At 36.4% G+C, this 23,206-nt stretch overlaps 1 protein-coding gene across 1 annotated transcript in view; it reads left to right on the forward strand.

Moving 5' to 3' along the window:
- Positions 1–45: 45 nt before the first annotated feature.
- Positions 46–23,206, forward strand: part of LOC134143605 (9,11-endoperoxide prostaglandin H2 reductase-like) — a 50,462-nt gene continuing 27,301 nt past the window's right edge. Inside the window, exons 1-3 of the mRNA XM_062581771.1 lie at positions 46–145; positions 14,991–15,239; positions 20,760–20,861. Coding sequence (XP_062437755.1) covers positions 61–145; positions 14,991–15,239; positions 20,760–20,861 — 436 coding nt within the window. The 5' untranslated portion in view covers positions 46–60. The remainder of the gene's footprint in view (positions 146–14,990; positions 15,240–20,759; positions 20,862–23,206) is intronic.

The following is a 23,206-nucleotide window of genomic DNA, read 5'->3' on the forward strand; positions in this document are numbered from 1 at the left end:
GAGCCGTAGTCTGCCGGAGAAGAGGCCGGAGGGGCGCGCGGGGGTGGCGGCGGCAGCAGCATGGCGGCGCGGCCGGGGGGCGGGGCGCGCGGGGTCCCCGCGCTGCCGCTCTCCAACGGCCGGCGCATCCCGGTGCTGGGGCTCGGTAAGTGCCGTGCGCCGGGGGAGACCCGCCCCGGCGAGGCCCCGCCCCCGCGGGGGGACCGCGTGTCGCGGCGGGCGGCTGGTGAGGGCTGCGGGCCGCGGCGAGGCGCTCCCCGCGCTGCTCCAGCCGCGCAGCCGCCCGCGGCGCTCCGCGGGGCCGCGGCGAGCGCGGCTGGGGCTCCTGCGGCCGGGCAGGCCGGCAGGCAAGCGCCTTTCCGCCTGCCAGTGCCGACGGCTCCCTCCACGCCCCCCACTAAGTACTACTCGGTAACTTTTATGATGTTCCGGTGACTTGTTTAAAGCAGAGCTTCTTAACTGGAAGTTCTACGATTTTTTTTTTCCTTCAGCTACAGCTGTTGCAATCAAGTGCCTATGTGGGAACCTCTGCTTTTATTTAAAATTGAAAGGCTAGTACAACCTTCTGTCTCGTGGTTGCAGGACAAGGTGGCCTTTGTGTGTTTTGAAAGAATTCAAATGCGGTATCAGCTAAACCCTTGCAGGGCTTTAGAGGCTGTTGGTCATAAAACTAACAATTATGACAGTTGTAGTAATAATTTTGTTTTTAGGAAAAGAAAGATATTTTTCTGCTTGAAATATGATAAAGGGAAATTAATTTTCTATTGATAATAAAATTAAATGTGGTGAGATCCAGATTATCACTTTTGTAGTAAAGAGTCCTGCATTAGAATTAGTAAGACTCTTAAAGCTTTTTTTTTTTTGCCTTTTTTTTTTTTTCTTTTCCTAGAATGTGACTGTTAAAAAAATAGAAATCTTTTTAAGGTCATTTTAGTTGCCTGCATCAATGCTAGTGATTCTTCAGGAAAAATCCTGTATTCAGTTACAGCAAAGCGAAGCTACAGACTAACCAGAATGTATCCTGCTACCAGTATTCAGACTTGAAAGTGGCCATGAAACTTGAAAGATTTATTTTTTTTCTTTTTCCCTTCTTCCTCCTCTGCTGCAGGGAACCAAAGGAAGCATTCTCCCACCTGCCCCCATCAGCTGTTTGAGATTAGGGGAAAAGGGGTTTTGTGTTTATTGAACTGCTGATGAAAAAGCCCAATGTTATCTTGCAGTACTATACTCCTTTTAGCTGTACGAATGAACATCAGGTTCAAAGCAGAACTGCACCTGTAGGTGCAGCCTTTGCCTGATTGAAGGCACCACAAGGCAAGCATATACAAGTGACTGTTACAAACTTGAGGTTCTTGTAGATACTCTTTAACGGCTCTTTGCAGTAGAAAGAATTCTCCCTCTTTCACCTCAAATGCAAGCAGAAATCTTAGCCTGAATTTTTCTTTTTCCCTTGAATAGCTATCTTTATATATACGTTGGATTGATTAATTTTTATTTCTTGTAAAAGTAAGGAGTTAATTTACATCTTGATTTAAGTCTTAAATTCTTTTATATATCATCTGAGGATCTTTTCCTGTCTCTTAACAATTTTTCCAGAAGTCTCTTATTGACTGCAGATTCTTAAAACATGGATACTCGTCCCAGTCAGTCCTTTATGATGCAGTTTTATTTTAGGGCAGTTCAATATCCCAGGTTTTCCATGATTTTAGACAAACATACAAATCAAAGGCACTTACGTTCTTTGGCTGTGATGCTGGAGTCAGTCAGTAACATAAATATCAGGCTAAGCTATAAAATAAAATGACCCTCATGCTCCTTACATCCTGTAGGTACTGACTTCAGAACGGTTTTGTAAAGTTTTCCATAGTACAAAGGATGGTAAATTTGAAGATGAGAATTTTAGAGACAATGTATTAAGCTGCTTAAGTCAATAAGAGTTGGTCTTTGATTTGTAAAAGGGCCAATATTTCAACCAGAAAGACTAGATGAATAGAGCTTGTAATGCGTGTTTCGTGGTACCCCAAATTGTTTTGAGCAGACTTTGAAAGTCATAGTAACTCAGTATCATCAACAAAATGATTTAAAAGTCTATAAAATGTTAGTAACTGCTCTTACCATACATTTTTTGCATGTACATTCTTAAATATTTAGTGTGTATATGCTGAATGTAAATATTTGTTCTTTTTTTATCTATTAACTTTACTAAGACCTTGATGCATCTGTCCATTGTTCCATTATATGCTGAACTGTATTTCAAACCGTCTCCAGAGTCATCACTTCTACTGGAGGTTGTTCAGTAATACATTACTTAAATGACTGGAAGAAGTAGCACAGTAGAAAATAATTGGGTGGGAAGGACTCCTTCTCTACTGAGTAGAATACTGCCTGCTCTTCTTTAGTTATATCAATAAGCACTAAGTAGTTGTTTATCAAGTGTGAACTCAACCACAGTGCAAGACTAACAACCCAGAAGAACAAGAAAATTAAATTTGAAATATTCTAGGCCAGTAACTTCTGTCAGGTGTGGCTTTCAAGGGGCTTCTCTTGATTTGCAGTGGTGTCATGAGCAGCAGAAGTTGGTCACTTTTCTGTTTTTTTTCTTGATAGAGTAAAAATTGACATGTTGCTTATATATTCTGCATCTTTTTAAGGATCTTGTGATATACAGGAGAAGTCAGGTAAACTTAAGAAATCCTAATTGTATGCTGCAAAACATTGCAGATAAGAAAAGCTCAAGACTCATGACGCTTGCATTTGTGGTCTAGCTATAAATACCAAGATACACCACCTAGTTCCATGGGATCTTGATCCGTGGTAGGTGTTCCTACTTGCTGCTGTTTTATGAATTAATGATTTATTTTTGCTACTGCGTTACTACACTAACGTTTGCAGTTCAAAAATTTTACTCGTCAGTAAACTAGAGGACAGTAGAATGTCTCTCAATGAGGCAGTTCAAAACCATTTCTGCAGGATTTAAGATTCGGTTGTTTCTTTGCCATTTCTTATCCCTCTAAACATGCAGACCTAATTGTTACCTATGAAAAATGATCTTTGAGAGGACAGATATCTATGTTGTTTCTGTTGCTGGACAAGGTTTTTTAAGCTTCAGAGGCGGATAAATGTGCTGTTTTGAAGTAGTTGCAACTAACCAGTCATCTCAGCTGGGTGGCAGAGCAGACAGACATGCAAGTTGTTTCCAAGAGATAAAAACTCTTTTTGTAGCGGCTGAGAGATGGAATAAGAGACATGTTAACATGGCTCTCAGCTAGACCATGTTACTCAAGATAGAGTCCAGTGGCAGAGTGCAGGATAGCATTCTGAGAAGGAGGGGGGGGGGATAAAAAAAGCCCCAGATGGCAAAAGGTGGTAGTGATTCCTTTTTTTTAACCAGGACTTTAGTGTGTGGATTTGTTTTTAAAAGCTCTTAGGAACTGGTTTCCATGTCAGGGCTATTTTAGCTTTCAGATTTGTATAGGTGTGTGATAAATTGGTCAAGGTTTGATGCAAAAGGGGAGACAGGACAAGAAGGAGATAAAGTAGTCTTTCATTAGCTTGCCATTCTCTTTCTGATGTTTTGCACTCATTTACCAAAGCTATTCTTGCTGAGGGTGACCCATTTCCATTAAAAATGTCTAGTCAGAAAGATGAATTTGTATACCACAGAAGATTACATAGTGTGCAAAACTGTATGATCAGTGTGAAGGGTTACTTGAAACAATATGCCAAAATCTGAACATCTAAAATTCTATATTTACTTATATGCATATTCATATTACATTGTATTTGTATTGTGTCCGCCAGCAAGACAAATCAACCAACGATGGTAAAGCAGGCTGTCTTTCTTGAGACCCCTACTGATTATTGTAAGGCAGCCCACCTTTATGTGAGAAATTGCTGTGTAGCTGAAGTTTTAATCAATAAAGGAAAAATAACGTACCTCTTTTTACGTCTAAAATGAATGAGTGCTTTGGCCCTAATACTAGATACAAGTGCAAAGATATGCCCCAGAGGCGTATATTGCCTCATAACGGCTTTAGATTGCTTTAGAAAATGGCCGCATTCAGTATGTTGCTAGTAAGACAGCTGTAACTTCTTTCTATATTTGCAAGATTTACTTTATTAATGTTTTATAAATATGGGGCAAATGACAGATTGGTATACAATGGCAGTGTTTTGAAGTTGCAGTTCTTTGTTGGAGTTACGTGTTTCCAATTATTGTATATTTTGTTGTGAGTCTTTGCAATATAATAGGGAATTTCTGTGCTTTAGTTTTCTTAATTTAGCTACAGGATACTTCATCCTTATCTAAAGCAATATCATTAAAAATTGATCATTTTTCAAAGTATTGCACAAAATTTCATTCTCCTTTGGCTTTGGAAACATATTGTGTATGCTTGGTACTGTTCATACTTACTTCTAGTTAAGTAGGGAACCTTCACAAAAGTTTTCATTTCATTAAGGTTTTTTCCATTAAGTCTGTGAGATAAAGCTGCTGCCATCTAAAGCATTTGTATATAATTCAGTAGCAAGAGAAGTTTTCTTCCTATAACTGAAATACTAGGAAACTTTTTGTTGAGTTTAATATGGCATTACTCTTTGTTGGAAGGCTTTGTGGTGTGAGGGAGACTAGGGGATAAAGCCCACTAGTGGTAAAAAGTATTTGATTAGTTCATGAACCTTACCAATATGATTCTCTGAACACTTCATTTTCAAGCTAGAAGGAAGCACTCCTGTGCATTTTAAAAACTTTAAAGTTGTGGAAGCTCCATACGTGGTTATATATAAATAAATAAAAATTTACTTCTCTATTACAGAAGGACTCTAAAGTCCCAGTGATAGTCATCTCTTAAAGCTTGTTCTGGCTCTCTATAGTGAAACTGTGTTTGACTTTGATATGATGGTTATAGTTCAATTGAGAAAGATTCCCCCCCACCCCAGAGGCACAGTAATCATGAAATTAAGGATGTTTGGTCATATAGCCTGTAATTTCCTGACAAGTCATATAACTGATACCAAAAAATACATAGATTGTTTTCTAGTACAGTTGATTTTATGTAATCCTTGGTGTAGATGGGATTAGTAACAGCTTGATGAAATAAAAAGTTCTCTAATCATCTCCTTCTATCAAAGTATAAAATTAATCATATGATTATTTTGGAAGGGAGTTCAGGACAGAAAAATTACAAAATAAATATTTTATTAGTAATAATGATATTAATTGCAGAAGTGCCTGAAGATCATTCAAGAATGGTGCCACTATGATAGGCATTGCAGAAGGAATGCCTACAGGTACTGGCCTGAACAAATTACAGTCAAATAGCCAAAGCCTGAGAAAGAGGAATAAAAATCTCGATAAGTAATAAGATATCAGTTAACTTCTGGCAATATTAATTTGCTTGTGTTTTATTTTTACTGCATATATCAATGTATCAGTATGTTACACTAACATGATAAAATAATACCATACAGAGGCACACATACAATTCCTTTATACTGTAGAGAGCCATTAAAATCTCTCGTCCTCATTTCAGGCTGTTCCTTAGGACTGCTTTCTGCAGTTAGCTGCAGCTTTATCTACCTAAATAAATCCTAAAAATAAATTTTTACTGACTTTGCTGATTACAGTATTTAAGACATAACATCATTTGCATCACAGCCACGCAAGACTTCTGGTATAATTCCCAGTTCTTTTCACAAATGAGATTTTTCTGGCGGAAAACATAAAGTTGGATTACTGCATTCTCATTACGTCATGTTTGTGTTTTTTTTTCTTTTTTTTTCCATAAAAAGTTACACATAATTTGGAACCTAATCCTTATTGCAGACATTTTAACATTTTCTTCCAGTATGCATTACCTTTTCTATATCGTTACTAATTTGGTTATCTGCTTTTTAATTATTAATTCTAGGGTTGTATATGGTCATTCTTAAAACTTAACTGCGGTCAGAAAAAAAGCCTGTTCTGTTGGGGACTGGAATCAGTTGAGGTTTTGCTTTTCAACTCAATGGCAGCAGAATCGAACCTTCGCTTTTTGTCATTCACCACTTCTAGTGCCTTTTCTTCCATTGCTTTTTCAGTTCTTAAGGAAATTTATGGAACAGCGGTCCTGGTACCAAGCCTTGTGACATTCCCCCCTATTAATCTTATCCTGTAATAAGAATTGACTGTTTATTTCTCCCTTTTGTTTTACGTCTCAACCGTTTTTTTTTTTTTATTCTGTCAGGACTTTGCTTCTCACCCATGGTTACCAAGTTTCCCCAACAGCCTCTTGTGATGAACAAAATGCCCCAACTATAAATCTTCCTGTCTCATTCATTCACTTTGTCAGTAGCTCTGACCTTGAGAAGTTGTACTTGAGCTTTGAGGGCTTCCAGATATTTAACTTCTCTCATACGTACAAAGCATGGATGTATTCCAGGCAGCTGTGTATTTATGGAGTGTGGAACAAAATGAGTATCCTCTCCCAACCTGGCTAAAGTTGCTGACCTCTTACCTTCCTTGTTTTCTTCTAATTTCACCTGGTTGCAACCTAATGTTCTATTCTTTAAAAACCAGAATGCTGTACGACTGTGTGTGGGGGGGTGGGTTTGGTTTGTGGGGTTTTGTTTGTTTGTTTTTTAAGAGCACTAGTAAGCACATCTGTGGGAAAACACTGGCAAGTTTTTGCTTTTGTCAGAAGGTACGTAATACAAAAACACAGAAATAGCTTTTTGCTGGAGGAAATTGCTTCCTTTTCTCTACTTTTGTCATACCCATAGAAATCTATATAGTCACGAGGCAGGCCTTTTATATTTTTAATGGGGGTTTCTCTAGAATCTGAAGGAAAAAGGAATGGTTTTTTTGATCTTCAGTTCAGCATTCCTTTGTGATCCATTTTCCAGAAAAAAAACCCTCGAACTTGTTTAATATTTGAGTTACCTAAGTATGTGAGTTAAATAGAAAAATGGAAAGGTTTGATGAAGTCGTCCTTATAAATCACAAAAAAGGGTCAAACACCATTTTCCGTTCATAGAAGGTTGTATTTAATCTTCTAGTATTTGAACTAGCCCTTACCTGGTTATTATAAAAGCCCTTACCAGTAGCTTTTAAAAAAATCAATTGGTGCTTGCTGCTTTAAAAAAAGAGGTGTCTACTACATCCTACAGAAGATAATTTTTTAACATCTGCTTCATATAGAACAGAGGTTTTATTTGCAAGGTTTTTATTTCTAGATAAACTCAGTCTAGAGAAGAGCACTCAGTTTTGAGACTGTACTGTTAAAACATTTGCATAAAATAGAACTGAAGGAAATAAATGGTTGTAATAGGAATGTGATGATCACTTTGTATTTAATAACTGTTTGCTCTGGTGTATCGTTTTTGCTGGAGGAACTGAAGTGGATGAGGGCGTTAGGAGCTTTGACATACACTGATTATTTTGCAGAGATTTGTGATGAACGTCCAGATCTTACAGGTACCCGTGTAGCATAGAAGAAATGGATGACCTAAATATTAATTTTAAGTGCATTATGGTTTCAGTAATTTGTGTAATAAAGGCAGAGCATTCAAGTGAACTTTGTAGATTCTATAGAATAACTGTAGCCATAATACCAAAGTTCAGTTTCTGAGGAAAGATGTCATGAAAAGAAGTGCAGGAGACCTAATTGGTGTAGTCTACCTACCAAATTTTGCCCTAAATTGTGTTTCCACTTGGATTTAAACTGTAGTATGAGTGCTGCCATCTGATGGGAAGTATACCAGTATTTTAATAGCTTTCTTAGAAGGGAAAACAATATGAAAAGAACATGTCATTTCAAAATATGCTACTGGTGAATTATTTCCTCATTTCATTGTTTATGTTCCACAGCTAGAACCCATGTGCACCTGCAAGAGTAATATCCACTTGCACTGATTTATATTTGACCTATTAACTGTGACTTAGTAGCAGAAAGATAGCTTCCTTTCTTTCATGCGGGGTTCTTTTTGGCAATCACACTGTTGTTGATGTAGTACGGATTAATTTTATAGGTCCCTTAGTAAGTGTAAGTGATAAAAACAAAATTAGGCTTTAATGGCTGTTTAATAATTCAAGTTTTTTGTCAGTTTAAGCAGAGATGTTGTTTGTGTATTCTTTAAAATTTTCTGTTGCCAACATTACTTTTAACGTTGTGACTTTAAGTGCCCACTAGATGATTTAATTACAACCCATTTGAAACAAACAAGGAAGAAAGCTCCAGTGTATTTAACTTCCATCATTTGTCTTTCATCATGTTTCTGTAATACAGAGAAATGGTATAAAACTTTTTTTAAAAAGCGTTGCCTGACTTTTATCTTTCAGCCTACATATAGCAGACTTCAATCATCAAACTTTTTTTCTTTTTTTCCCATTTGCCACAGCTCCTTGGCATGGGTTTTGGCAGCATTGAATGGTAATGTCACATGGTGGTGTAGCCTAAATCGTGGTGTCTGCAGCAAGGGAGGAAGAGCGTACGGAATCCTAAACTTCAGTTGTAATGTTTATACCAGGTACCTCCAATACAGATAGAGATGCAAAATCCTTGCAGTGAAAAGAAAAATAGAATAAAAATAAATAAAATAAATAAATAAATAAATAACAAGAAGGGGGAAAGCCATCTTGTGGCTTTACATGGGTTTCATAACTAAGCTTTGTTCCCTGAGCCTACTGCCTGAATGGAAGTACTTTGCATTCTAATGCATGCTATTCTAAGGTTGCATGTGTAATGTGAGAGGCAAGGCTACAAGAAATGCTGTTGTCTTGGAAACCTTGAGGAAAATATATTTTCTTAAATGATATGAAAATGTAGAAAATCTTATCAGAAACATTCTTTGCTTAGTTTTAATTTACACTTCTGATAGCTGTGTTGCTGCTGTTCTTTGAACTTATAAATGCAATTAGATGTCAGTGGGACTCTGCAGGTCTTGGACTTTGCGCTGCTGCATGATTTCGCAGGAGCGGGACCTTAGGTGATGCTTCACAGTTGCACTTATTCTAAAAGTAGTCCTGTGGGTTTGCAAGGTGCTGTTATGATGTTCAAAATTAGCCATCATCTTGAATGCCGTGTTGAATGAGGATCTTAAAATGAGTTATTGTACATATGTTTTCCTGATGTAAGCTACAAATCATAAATTTCAGTTCTCTTTATGCTTTTTTCTATAATATTCTCTTTACAGGATTTTAAGTTTACAGTATTTTAAGTGCTTTTTAATTAGTGATAATCTCATTGTAAACTACAGTTTTTAACATTACTATCCCTCTGCTATATGCCTAATCATAAATAATATAACATGTATGCAGATATTAAGCCTTTACTCCGTACTTAAGTAGGGTAGTAATTCTTACTGCTATGAAATTTTAACTTAAAAATAAGTTTTGGTTATTTCTTTTTTTGGAAGTTATTTAGAGGAGAAGTGTCACAGGTCTCTCAGTATTGTGAATTATTTCCAAATTATTTTTTCATTAATCATTTAGTGTAATCTTTGTCAGAATAGTGTAGGATGATGCCTTAATTAAAGGGGAGAAAAATAATATATTTATTCAGTCTGTTCAATCTTTATTCAGTCCAAGTTTGCTGTGCACTGCACATATTGTGCATTTCCATAATGAAGTTAAAAATTCTATCAAGGTATGATAAGTGCTAGAAGTATTTGTAATTGAGTTAACAAAGAGAACAGAATGAAAATCATTTAAAACTAGTTCACACCAGCAATTCTTTGTGCACTATTAACTGCTAAGATCTAGTCACAAAACATTATCCTGAGGAGAAAAGGTTTAGTGAACCCTAGAAACTGGATTTGATTTATGCCAGAAAATCTGCCTTTTCACTGCTTGAGTTTTGTATGGAAGAAAGCAGCAGTCTTTTACTAAATGGTTTCTAAGGTAACATCTTATAGCAGAGCATCTGAAAGCAATTTGGTTGTTAATGAGAAATAGTTCTCACAGTGGTGGGAAAGTGTTGAGTGAAAAAAGAGGCTTCAAGGTTTGGCAGTCTGTCTGTAAAGGCATTTAAATAAATGTATGCTGCAGCTCTGCTTATGAAATTTCTACGTGGATTATGCACCCACAGTCTGTCTTTCAGATGTATAGGTCAGTTTTCAGAGCTGTCCTGTCCTGTAAATTTAACTGAGAAGTTTTGAGCAATAAAAACAAGCATTTGTTCGCAAAAGCTGAATAACTTAAATAGCTGGCACTGCCCGATGGAAAGATCTTTGCTCCTACAGCACAAATATTTGCATTTTGGGGGTCATACTGTATTTCTTACTGCCAGAAATACATTAATGAATTGGAGTCGTAGCAGCCCAGTGACAGTAGGTGCTGCTTGCAGAGTTCCTGTGCTTGTTACAGGAGGTATTCTGAGAAATGACTTCTATAACCTCCTTTTCTAAAGTTCTAGCTAGGTAAGTTTCAACTCGGCGATCAGAGATATACCTTAATTTTACAGGCGATCTGAATATCCTTTACAGTCAGGCCCTCTGTGAGATGCGGCGGGGGGCTGGAGCTTCTGTCAACAATGGCTCATTGCCATTTCTTCCTTCCTCTGGGGAAGAGCGAAAGCTAGCAGTTCGGGCTTCCCTTTCCCTGGAAACATGGTAAACACGTAACGGCTCCCTCCTGCTTTTCCACTGCAGCTAGACTCTGTTCCTGCATTCTGCTCTTTGATGCCTGAATAGAATCCGAGTTCAAGATCACACTTGCATGCTTTTCTTCCTTGTGATATTGAAGTCTATGAACTTATTTTAGCTGAAACGCAAGGGAGAAAAGCAGTCCCAGAGTAGCTTCTTTGCACTAAACAGTGGATTACATTTAGCAGGAAGATCTGAAACAGCACATAAGTAAAAATTCTATTAATAAATAAAAACAGTAAAATTCAGACTGTACAAAGACAAGAGAAACTTCAGGGTGGAATCTCTAGATTTTCACATAGGTCAGATGTGTTAATGTTTTATTAACATAGCAATATTAGTTACAAACATGAAAATATCACATGCATACAACATAGTCGTTAGGCCATAAAAATGCATGTAAACATAACTAAGACCTCTGATAGGAGTTTTCTGGTGAATCTTTTTGTACCAGTGTGTCGTTACTGTATCAAAGTACCCACCTCACTGCTGTGCTGGCAGAATCATCCTCACCGTGCCATGAGATTTGCAGAAGCAAGTTCATAACCATACTGTGACTGTTGTAGCTCACATTGCATCATATTTCTACAAAACTACCTTTTTCAGCACCTGTTTATTGCAGTTAGAGCACTGCATTGGCATTTTCATATTGAAGTGTCAAAAGGGGGTAAAAGTTTCAGGAATAATGTAGACTAATTCTTGTAACTTCTCTGCAGCTTTGACCTAGTTTTTAAATGGCTGAGTTTTAGATAACCGGTCTGCTGCTCTAGTCCTGACCAAAGCATTCGTTATATAATGCAAGTCTGCTTAGTGCCTTTCCGTTGTCATTGTTATTGTCCTAACAAGTCTTCTAGATGCCTGTCTTCTCTGTAGGTTGCATTTCTACATCAAGTTCGAGGGCAGTTGTCCTTGTATATTAGATGCTGCTCTTCATGACTGAGTAAAGTGTCTTGAGTTGTATCATTAAAATGGTTGTGATTACATTTAGAATGTAACTGTGTCCCATAACTAGAAATTCTCTGTAATTGTGTAATGAAAATTTTATAGAATGATAGCTTCATAACAAGCTTGACCTTTATTTCACCTGCTGTAAAAGAAGCCCCTGCACTCTTCCAGAGAAGATGGGAGGCAATATATTCTTTATGATTTGATGCTAAATGTGATTTTCAGAGTAACTGACCCAGTTGACCCTGGCACTACTGGAGAGAGTCCAGTGTAGCACTATGAAGATAATTAGAGGACTGAAGCATCTCTTTTATGAGGAAAGGCTGCAAGAGCTGAGCCTGTTTAGTCTGGAGAAGAGAAGACTGAGAGGAGATCTTACCAATGTCTGCAAATACCATAAGGGAGAGTGTCAAGAGACTGGGGCCAGACTCTTCTCAGTGGTGCCCAGCAGCAGGATAAGAAGCAGTGGGCACGAACTGAAACACAGGAATATAACGCTTGAATATAAGAAAGAACTGCTTCACTGTGAGAGTGATAGAGCTCTGGAAGAGGTTGCCCAGAGAGGTTGTGGAGTCTCCTCTGGAGATATTCAAAACCTGCCTGGACATGATCCTGTCTAATGTGTTCTAGGTGACCCTGCTTGAACAGGGGAGTTGGACTAGATGATCTCCAGAGATCCCTTTCAACCTTACCCATTCTGTGATTTTAGAAACAGGAAGGGGATGGAATTAGTGCTAGTTCATATTAATTTTAAATGCAAGACCAGATTTTGTCTTTAAATATGTATTACATACAGTTGGGGGGGGGGGGGAGATAATCCAAATACGTAAGAATGTTAAAGTTAGTATATTCAGACAATGCTAAGTCTGATTTAAAGATGTAAAACAATGAGTAAAGAAATTCAGCATTTAAGTTATTTCACCTTCTTTTGTCACCATTCTGAATCTATGAATTGCAAAATATTTAGTCACAGAAGTAAATGCAAGAAAAGTTCAACTTCTAGAATCTAGAAACTGTAATCTTCATCACATTATTAACTCTTAGATTCCTGATTTGTGAAGTGATAATATTACATAATTATTAAGCTTTTTTTTTTTTTTTTTTTAATAGTGCATAAGGACTGTTGATTCATTTTAAGACCTAGAAATGGAGATAATTCCCTCTGGAATGATCTTTGTCTGTTTCCTCTGGAACAGTTGTACATGCCATCGCTGAATGGGGAGCAATAACAAAAATGTATTTTGAATTTTTCTTCTTCCCCACTCCTTCCCTTTAACTTAAAAGGGTTAAAAATTGTGTGTCCTAGATATTCCTTCTGGAATCCACTATGCATAAAAAGGATCTGAGTCTATTTGCAAGACTTCTAAATGAACTCCATTCATTCCTTGCTTAGAAATGTCCATTCAAACAGTCACAATAGTTACAACCTAATTTCTTTGGCACCAATACCAGCTTATTAAAAGTGAAGAAATTGTTATGAAGTATAGTATTTTCTCTATGCTAGTTATATAATTCTTTAAAGTTCCTTTAGTGTCTGTATAATGTCATAATTACATGTTCTCTGTTGCAATGTAGGAAGATTCATTTAAAATTATTAAGCAGAGTTACGAAGATTTTGCAATATCTAGTTTGGAAATGTAGTTTGATCTAGCTTTGCTTATTTCAGTGTGAAATAAGATACAGGGACCTCATTTCTACATAATTCATGAGTAAAGCCATTTATAATATTGGCGATAATTGGTGGCTGTGGAGAAAAGTTTTAAAGATTAAAAAAAACCATTAAAAATCTGATTTACATTTGGAAGATAAAATATTTAATATGCATGTTAAAACTGCAGGAATATAGCGTTATGATTTCATAGCTCAAAAATCCATGAAGGAAAACCACTACTGCAAATTCTGGATATCACAAAAAGTAAGTAAATTGAGGATTGTCCCATTGTGGTCAGCAGAATTTGATGATCTTCAGCTGAATATGTATGCCTGTGATATCAGATGATGTATCTTATTTTTAAATAGCTTGGAAGTGTGAAAGATTACACAGACACCACTGACTTTCCTTCTAAGATTTGGAATGAACAAAACTGACAAGCACTTAGGAGAACCTGGCTTATCATGCTTGTGGATAAGGCTTTTGTAAGTTCTCCTTATTGCTGCACATGTTGTTACAGTGTTCGTGAGCGAGTGGAGCAGACCACAGTAGGCATTCTTTCTCCAGTTCAGCTGTGGTAGAGTCTAAGGATAAGCACAAAACAGAGTTTATTTTCGTTTGTTTCCTTTTTCTGACAAACTCAGTGAGCATGTAACAGCTCAAGTTCATAATGTGCAGATAGTTGTGTTAACTATTTCCTTTCAAATAGAATATTTAATATTAAACAGAGGATACAAATTCAAGAAGAGTATGTTACTCTTCTTTGACGTGGAGTCTTTATTAGCTTTGACAGAGGCTGGGTACTCTGATACTGCAGTTGACAAAGTGGACTGTCATGACTGCCCGGGGCCGTTCTAAAGCTAGTGACACAGCTGCTTGCTTGCTTGCCTATAGAAGTAGAATCTTTAAGTAGTAGTCATCATCTTGGCAACCGGCTATTCTAGCTGACTAGTACTGATGGGGCATTTCCTCAGATAAACTGTAGAAAATACTGTTTGTGGGAAGTATGTGAGTGGGGGCGAACGGGTGAGGGGCTCATGGCAGGAAAAACAACTTACAGGAAAGGGTAAGTAGAAACGTCATCCTTGCACTCAGCCAGTTCTTTATCTGACAGTCCTCCTGCTGGTTGCTTTTCCTGCTAACTCTCCTCCTCCTTCCGTCCCCTTGACATGCAAAATGCATTATTTTGGACATCCAGTGAATACCTACACAATGAGGCTTGCAATACTTTGTTGCTGAAACTCCCTGTATACCTATTCTCCAGCTCTTGTGCAAGATTCCGTTCTTTTGGTTACTGCTGAGCTTGACTCATGCACAAGTTGCACCTGCAGTATGGCCCAGCGTGGGGTTATACAGTGCAATGATAATATGAAGCTACCAGGAGTTCAACAGAATAAAGATTTGAGGATGTCTCTTACAAAGCAAGCTGCTGCTTGTGTATTTGTTTCTTCTTGTTAATAAATTCATCTGTAAATACTGTATTTCTACGTGAAAATTAAACATCACGTATTAATATTCCAAAAAGTATATATTTTCTCTTTGGTAGTCTTCGGCCTGACTTCTGGCATCAATATACTAGCACTTCATGTGTTTTTCCAGTCTGGAGATCTGTAAGCATGCATTATCTGTCAATTCTCCTCTCTTTATTATTTTGGAACGAAAATTCAGTAAGAAGGTTATGTGATAATTTTCAAAAAGAGGGGAAAAAAAGAAATCTGAAATATGTCGCTTATAATTTGTTGTTGATAACTGACTTCTAATTTCTTTTCTTTAGGTACTTCCCATCATGGTGGTTATTCCCATGATGCTGTGGTCTATGCATTACAAAAATGTGGCATTCGTCATCTTGACACAGCAAAAAGATATGGCTGTGAATCTCTTCTGCAAAAAGCCATCAAAGACAGTGGTGTGAAGCGGGAGGACCTCTGGATAACTACCAAGCTGTGGCATAGTGATTATGGCTATGAAAATACAAAAAAAGCCTGTGTGGAGTCCTGTAAAAGACTTGGTGTTGAATATCTTGGTATGAATCTTTATATAGTTCATTTATTGCACCTTCCATAGAAATACTAGGAAAGGTAAAGGAACTCCTGAATCAGCTCTATAGTACAGATAAATTGCAGGAGCCTGGTTTTGCCTTTGTTTGTATTTTTGCAATTTCTTGTTCTGTTTGTTCTCTAGAAAGCTTGTGTGTGTAACTGAGAGAACAGAATATATCCCTAATTTCAACTGTTGCAAATATTTTAAAACATTTTAAACTACATTTTTGTAAAATTATATTTCATTGTTAAATTGATTTGAGGGTCAGCTATATGACTGGAAAAGTGTTTTGCTCCAAACAAAAAAAAAAAAAAAAAAAAAAACCTCAAACCCCCGTACCTATGAAACAGATTCAGAAACTTAAAAATAATTTAGTGATAAATGCCTGATTTCTTGTCTCTTCTTCTAAATCTCAAGGAACAGGCATCCTCTAAAACTTACTTTGTAGGACTATTAACATCTTTTAAAAATCTGAGAAGCTGCCTATGTTTTTATCTGATGCAAAATCATTTTGGGAAAATGTTCATAGAGTCTAGAAGACTTCAGAAGATTAAATTTACTAATACTGAACAGGACTTAGACACTCTTGAATTTGCCCTCATCATAAACCTCTCATTGTGAAAAATGTGATATTGTTACTGAAATAAATCCCATATTAGACAGACAAGGAGCTGCAATAATGACCCAAATTCTTTGTTCCAACCAGGTGACAGCAGTAGAGGTACTAGCTGTTGAGACTGTTGTAAGGCAGTCACTGCTTTAAGAGAGTGTTCCATGTAAAATACTGTTATGAAGCCTTTTCGATTAAACACTTGTGGGAAAATGACATTAAGAGAGCAATGTTCCAGAGCTTTAATTTGAATTGTTAGATTATATATCCATGAGAAGCTGGAAATTTGTATTATTTGTGGGCAGTGGCTAGAACAGATATTCTGCCTCTTGCATTTTCTAAATGTGGTCCTCCAACTGGCAGTCACAATAAACCAATATGAAATGGCAGCAAATATTATAGGTTTGGCAGTTGGAGCATATGTTCCTTGGGATTTGGATGAAATATCCGAAGTAACTTACTGGATGTGCCTTGTGGGTTACTATATTCATAAACAATTTTATTTTCTGTGTGACTGTTTCAAATCAGTTGGATTTAACCAAATTTAACCTATCACAAATCCGCAACTGGAGTTGGACAAATGTTTGTTATATCAGCAATTTCAGTGTAATCAAACGTGGCCACTATTTTGCGTCCAAATAACGATGAAACACTCAGTTTAGATTGTGTATTAATGCAGAACATTTTGGAGGTTACTTCACATTGATCCTTTTTCCAAAAGGATAAAAAAAAAAAAAATAGGGGGGGGAGATGGGGCAAGAGAGAAAAGTACATTCACATACTAAGTGCAGTGAAGATTGAGGAAAAGCAAGGAAAATATGGTCATTGCATTGAGATAACCGTGCTTATAACTGAAAAATACTGTTTTGCTTTCAAGTATCTAAAATGTCCCTGCACTTTTGAATTAACAGAAACAGTGTTGATTGTGGGTGCCACAACTACTAAGAAGTAATAAGCCACTCAACATTTTAAACGTCAGTGTGAAAACAGTTCACATACTAATGTTAGATTTCCGTCTATTTTTTTTTTTTTTTTTTGACGTTTGAACTTTAGGCACCACTGCAGCTTGACTGTCTTTAAAGAGTGCTCCAAAAAGCTGCTAATACAAGGCATGATTGTAAATGTATTTGTGTTTTCTTCAGTGCATCCTGATACTGTGAATCATTGTTTTTTATTTTGAGTTAAGAATATTAAAAACATCCAGTGATAGAAGTGGTGCAATTCTTGACTACTGGAACCATAAGCTATTTTGATAAATTACTTAAAACTAATTTAGTGTCTCAGAAAGTAAAATATTTGAGTTCATGCAATCCCCCAGAGAGGGGGAAAAACTGGAGCAAAAGAAAATGTGTGGGTGTAGATGTGAGTATGTATAAATGAAGATGAAATTGTAGAACTTGATTTGCAAAGTGCTGGATGCTTACTGTTCTTATTGGCCTACAGGTATTATGGAAAGTTTTCTAACAGATGCAGTGGGAGTAAGCAGGTCCTCACCTAATATACACTATGTTAAGTTTATTAAATAGAGTGGCAGCGCCGTCGCTCATTGTATTCTGCCATGCTCTCTGTTCCTGGCCTTGCTGTGTTGGCTGGTGCGTGACTGGCAGACGCAAGGCCGCTCTCCGCTGCCCCTCGGGGTGATGGACTGCTCTTGCTCCAGGCATCTTTCAGGAATGCTTCTTGCAGTCAGGAGGACTGTGCAGTGTGACAAGGTAGATGATTTCTAGACCTGAATTCATATATTTCCCATCATTGGGAAGTACCAGGAAAAGATTTTTATTTTATGAGTGGATATATGCTCCACTGAAAATAATGGGAGTTTTGCCATCTACTTTCTTGTGATTAGGATTTGGCTTCTAAACCGTTGATGCATTTGTGTTAGTCCTCAGTTTCAGAATGAGTTTTACTCAGGTCCAACAAGGGCTTTGATGTTTGAATCCTCTGAAAAAGCACTCACTTAACATTGTTTTACTCATCTTTCTCACTCTTGAACTTCTGCATATAAACTGCTGTAATCTTAATCCTTTGGAAAGGTGCAGTTTTTACAGCCTTTCAGTAGTCTTCTTTCTTGGTTTGTTTCTTTTTCTACCTCTTTTTATGTAAATAAGGTTGTCATGCTTAATTTTAGAAGTGTAAATTTATGCACACGCAAGATATAATTGAAAAATACTGACTTGTTTGGGTTCCATATATTGCAATTTTATGTTAAAATGAGAAAACCGAGTCTTACAGGTTATTTTGCCAGTTACACGAATACAAAGCTGGTTTTCAATTTCATCAGAAGGCCTATAAACATAAGATGAGAGGAACATCACATACGTGGTAACATGTCCTTTCTAAAATAACGGGCCAACAGTTAATTATATTTGCACGGTAAAAAGCCTCAGAACTGATATAGGGAAGAGTAATGTATTACATTTGTGAAATATGTAAGGCCAGAGGTCTTTCAGTTTTCAGATTTGATGAAAGTCACTCTTCTAAGAATGCTTTAGTTTCTTGGGCTGAGTACAAGGTATCTTTGTGGAAATCCAGTGTAGCTGTTTCAGTCAACGTATAACTATGATGCCTAACTAGATACTCAGGCTTTTGGAAAAGGAGCTTTTTATTTTTATTTTTTTAAGTTTTTTAAAAACAAACAAAAAAACTATTGAATTTAATAGCTGGGTTTTGTTTACACTGAAATTAAATGCTTTTATGTAGTTAAGCAGTTCTTTTTGGTCTGACTCGGAGACCATGATAGGCAGCAATGAAAGATATATGTTGCCTCTATTTTTAGATGAGATAGGCCTCTGGTTCCAGTAACTTGTACCTGCTTAAGTATGTTTGCCTTATGCATTTAAATTAAAACGTAGCACTCCATGCAGGAATTGTTGCCAATGGTAATGGATCAAAACGAACCCTTAATATTAGCAGTGGACTAGTTTTAGAAAAAAGTATGATGGGATATTCCAAATGCTAATCCTTAAAATTGCAGTGGAAATTTTAACACAGATTTGACTGGTAATAGTTAGAGCAGTCACGAGTGTTTTGAAAATACCAGCCTTACCAAATGCTTTAACTAGTATCTCAGTAATGGTTTTCAGTTAAACATTACATAAATATTTGTATTCCTGCTTAATAAATACAACTCATTTCTTCCAAGTAATTCAGGAAGAAGTAATTATTCACAGCTCAATGATGAACAGAACTGCTTTTTCTTTTTTAAAAACTCTTTTCTAAATTTGTGAGTGAATTTTGTGCTTGTAAGAGAAAAAAATGAACAGCTTTCTCCTTGAATGGGACACAGATTCAGCTGCAGATCATTATATATGAACAGTATTTACTCATCTGAGCACGGCTGTTTGAAACTCTGAGTTGTTGACATCAGTAAGTGCAGATCTAGTTCATGATTTCAGGATGTGTTTTATATCTTTTCCTATATACATCTGTAATGTATTTCAATCTACAAAATTCTGTGCTGTTCTAAATGTAAGATTCTTGGTATAAACGAAATACTTAGTTTGACAGTATTGCAAGGATGTGCACTACTGTGAACTAGTGTACAAGGCTGAATTTGATACTACCCTGTCCTATTAAATGAAGGTTTGAATTTGTATTTGTAATCCTTAAACTTGAGTAAAAAAAATAGGCAGAGAACAGAAAAAGGTTCTGTGAGTGAGTGCTGTGGTGCATTCGAAGAACAAAATACTCTTTTTATTGCAAACAATTTTTTTTCTTAACCTTGAATAGATATAAACCACCAGAAGAGGAACATTATACAGCACAATAATGCACATCTCAACTATTCATTTCTTTCCTCCTTCTGTTTTGTCAGATTAATTTGAGGCAGAGACCAGCACCTGTTTAATTGGGATGTCTGTGGTTACCTGCTGAATTTATGGTTAAGATTAAATAGAAATATAGTGATTTTTCAAAGTTTCTCCCAAGTTTCTCTTTCAGAATGGCAAGCTATGTCTACAAACCTTTAAAGCATTTATGAGTCCTATCATTTGCAAATTGGGAACACTTTTGTTGAGGATCTAAACTACAGGTTTACTAGTCCATCTTTTGGCAATCAGATTTGGAATTCTGAGTCCAGTATATGTAAATTTATCCTTTTTAATTTTATGTTGGAAATGGTTCATTTTTGACTAGGAGGATAGGTTTCTTTTTCTTTTTCTTTCTTTTTTTTTCTTGCATGGAGATGATGCAGAAAATGCTTTTCTGAAACAGCCGTTCTCAGTAACAGCTTGAATAATTTCAGCAGCAGTAAATATTAGTTGTTTGAAAATGTGCTAACATTTCATGAAATGTAGTAAGACACAGTTTTTTCCTCTAAAAATTGGTTTTGATAATGATTAAAAAAACCCACAAATGCTAGCACAAAATTATAGGAAAAAAATCTCTATGACAGAATGATTGTGCTGTAGTTTCCAAGAGAGTGCATGAATGTAAGTATTTAGAAAAGAAAAATAGGCCCACTACTGTGGTTCTATAAAATGTCTCTAGATAAAGATACAAAGATATAAAATATCTCTAGAAGTGCCAAACATATTTGTCCTCTTTAAGAATTTAGTGCTTCAGCAGTAGTCCAGTCTTAATCTAGTGGCCAAAATCCCTTTGTGTTCAGAATTTATTAAGTGTTTATGGGGCTATGAAATTCTGATTACAGTGACCTAAGACTGAGGCACATGTATAACTTTTGACACCTTTAGTTGTTAATGTTGTAGTAGATTTAGTTAACTAAAACTGAATGGATGTATACAGTGATGATCATGTAATTACAACTTTTTTGAAGGTAGTGTGTTAGAGGCCATTATAGATGAAATGTGCTGCTTTGCTTAGTGAGTTTTTTGGGGTTTTTTTGCTTTTTAGAGACCTTTAATAAAGATTCTGATTGTGTTTCTTTTTTAGATCTTTATTTGATACACTGGCCTGATGCACATGTTTCAGGTAAAAGCAATCGGGAGGTCCGAGCTGAAACTTGGAGAGCCATGGAGGAGCTCTATGAGAAAGGTGGTATAATCGTGAAAATCTGTCTTGGCAGAAGGAATTATAATGCTTTTTAAGTTTTTCAGAATTTGTAGGGAGAGATGTTCAAAAAAATTTATTCATGTTGAAACCTCAGATGTCAGTAGGACTTGGATGTTTAAACCATTTGGATCTCTGAAAATTGCAGCCTTAGTATTCTGGTAAGCTAAATAAAAGAGCTTTCTGTTGCTTTTACATACTATATTGCCAAATTGTGCTCCTAAGGTTAGTGATGTTGTGTATACTTTCTTGAGGAAATCTACAGATCACATTGAAAGTTTTATGCTGCTGTAGAACATCTTTGTAGTAGCCTCCTCTATTTTAAGTATAAATCATGCTACTTAGTTTTACTTACTTTTAATTGTATGATGCCATTTTCTACTTCATCATTTATTATGGTACTTTGTAGATCTTTACTGCTTGTGTTTTAGAAAAGGTTGAGAAAAACTGGCTAAATACTGACCTGCAGATTTTTTGGTAGCTAACTGTGGAAGAAGGGAAGGAAGAAAACAAAACTTTTCAGAGGAGGGGGGACCTATCCTCTCAAATCCTAGTGAAAACTCTCAATTTTGTTTTTGGTGCTAGCAATCTCCAATTTACATTCATAGCAATAGGAAAGAGTAGACTGCCTCAGTCAAAATTTATCGTGTAAATTTAAGATGATGATTTTGCTCTTTAAGTATGCAGTACTAATAGAAGTAATTTCATGAGAGAAGATCCTGCGACATTGTTCTTAGGCAATAATGGACCACCTTATTTACAGCTCCAGGGAAGTTCCGTGGACAGTAAAATGGGAGAGGACTTCTTGAGCTAAGTAGACTTATCTGCTACCCCAGAGTCACTGAAGTAGTGATTGTATCAGAACAGTTGAATTGTCACACAGGCAATTGCAGACTGTATGCCACTAGCAGTTGTATCAGAGCAATAAACAAACCCATTCCTTATCCTTCAATATTCAAGTTCTTTTGGTCTGCCTCTGGAAATGCAGAAGTTGTCTTTAATATATCTTTTATTCTTTTTTTATTAAGTGTACAGGAAATTGCGAAAATGTTTTATCATGTGACAGATTGCAATGTTCAGATTTTTAAGAATGACTACAACAGCCTAAAATTTCAAAGCACCAGTGACTTCAAGTCCTTAGATGAGTTATTCTACAAGCTACTCAATCTTTCCATTGAGAAGTGTTTTCTGACACTCCACTGAGGAGTGTTTTAAGTTAGTACAGGACATTTGTGCCTAGATATTTCATCCTAACTCGACGCATACAAGTTTGGGGATAATTCTTACCTTTTATATTACTGCCTGTACCATTGTCTTTATTCTGCCTTTGCATGTGTGTATTTGTGATCTTTCTTTTCTAACACAACAATCTTTCTTTCTTTATATATCTTTCTAATGGGAAAGATTGTGAATTACTCAAGGATCTTCCAGTAAGACCCTGGAAGTACTATCACTGGCCTCATAGGGGAGAATTGCATTTATTTTTTGTTCCTATGTGTCATGCCTTTTTACGGACATCCAAGATGATATTTATTTATTTATTCATTCATTCGTTCGTTCATTTATTTATTTATTTAGCTATTGCAGTTCTTCAGCAATTCTTCAGTTTGCATGTTGCTACCTTCTGTCTTTTTCTGATCTGAAGCTTTTGGTAGACCTGTGTTTCACTTGGCTTAGCATAAATTTTCCAGCTCTGGTTATCTAGCTTACCTCAGTTAAATTTGCCTTCTCCTATGGATCATGTATTAATCTGATTGACTCAAGCACCTCAGAACATTAACCACCACATTTTTGCTCTAAGAGATGTAGACTCTAGATGTCCTGACCATTACCATGTGTTACTGAAATGATATGCTAATGTTAACCACTCTGGAGATGGAAATGCAATGATTCCTGAGGAAAATATTAAATAATTCATTTGCATGGTCAACCACTAAACTTTCTGTGGAAGATTAAACACTTGCTGCATATTTTTGTATGACTTGGAATGTGTTATGTTAGTAATTTGTTAACCTTGGTATGAATTTAATATACAATTTGGTCAAAATCCTAACTGGAGAGAGGGGGGAAAAGAATTTATTTGGGAGAGCAAAAAATTCAGTTGAGTGTACAACTTATTTAAAGTTTAGAGAAGACAAAGATAACTGTTTTTGGACTTCACTGGACATTGCTTCAGATATACAGTATTGTGATTTCATTTTTATTATTAATAATTATTATTATTTTAGGAAATGTTTGTTCTGTTTAAATAACAATAAAAGCTCTACATCTGAGGATTGAGCATTTTATAAATAAGAATGTACTTGTGCAGCCAGTCCGTGGAGGAAAAA

The sequence above is a fragment of the Rhea pennata genome, chromosome 8 (genome assembly GCF_028389875.1).
Source record: "Rhea pennata isolate bPtePen1 chromosome 8, bPtePen1.pri, whole genome shotgun sequence".
NCBI lineage: Eukaryota > Metazoa > Chordata > Aves > Rheiformes > Rheidae > Rhea > Rhea pennata.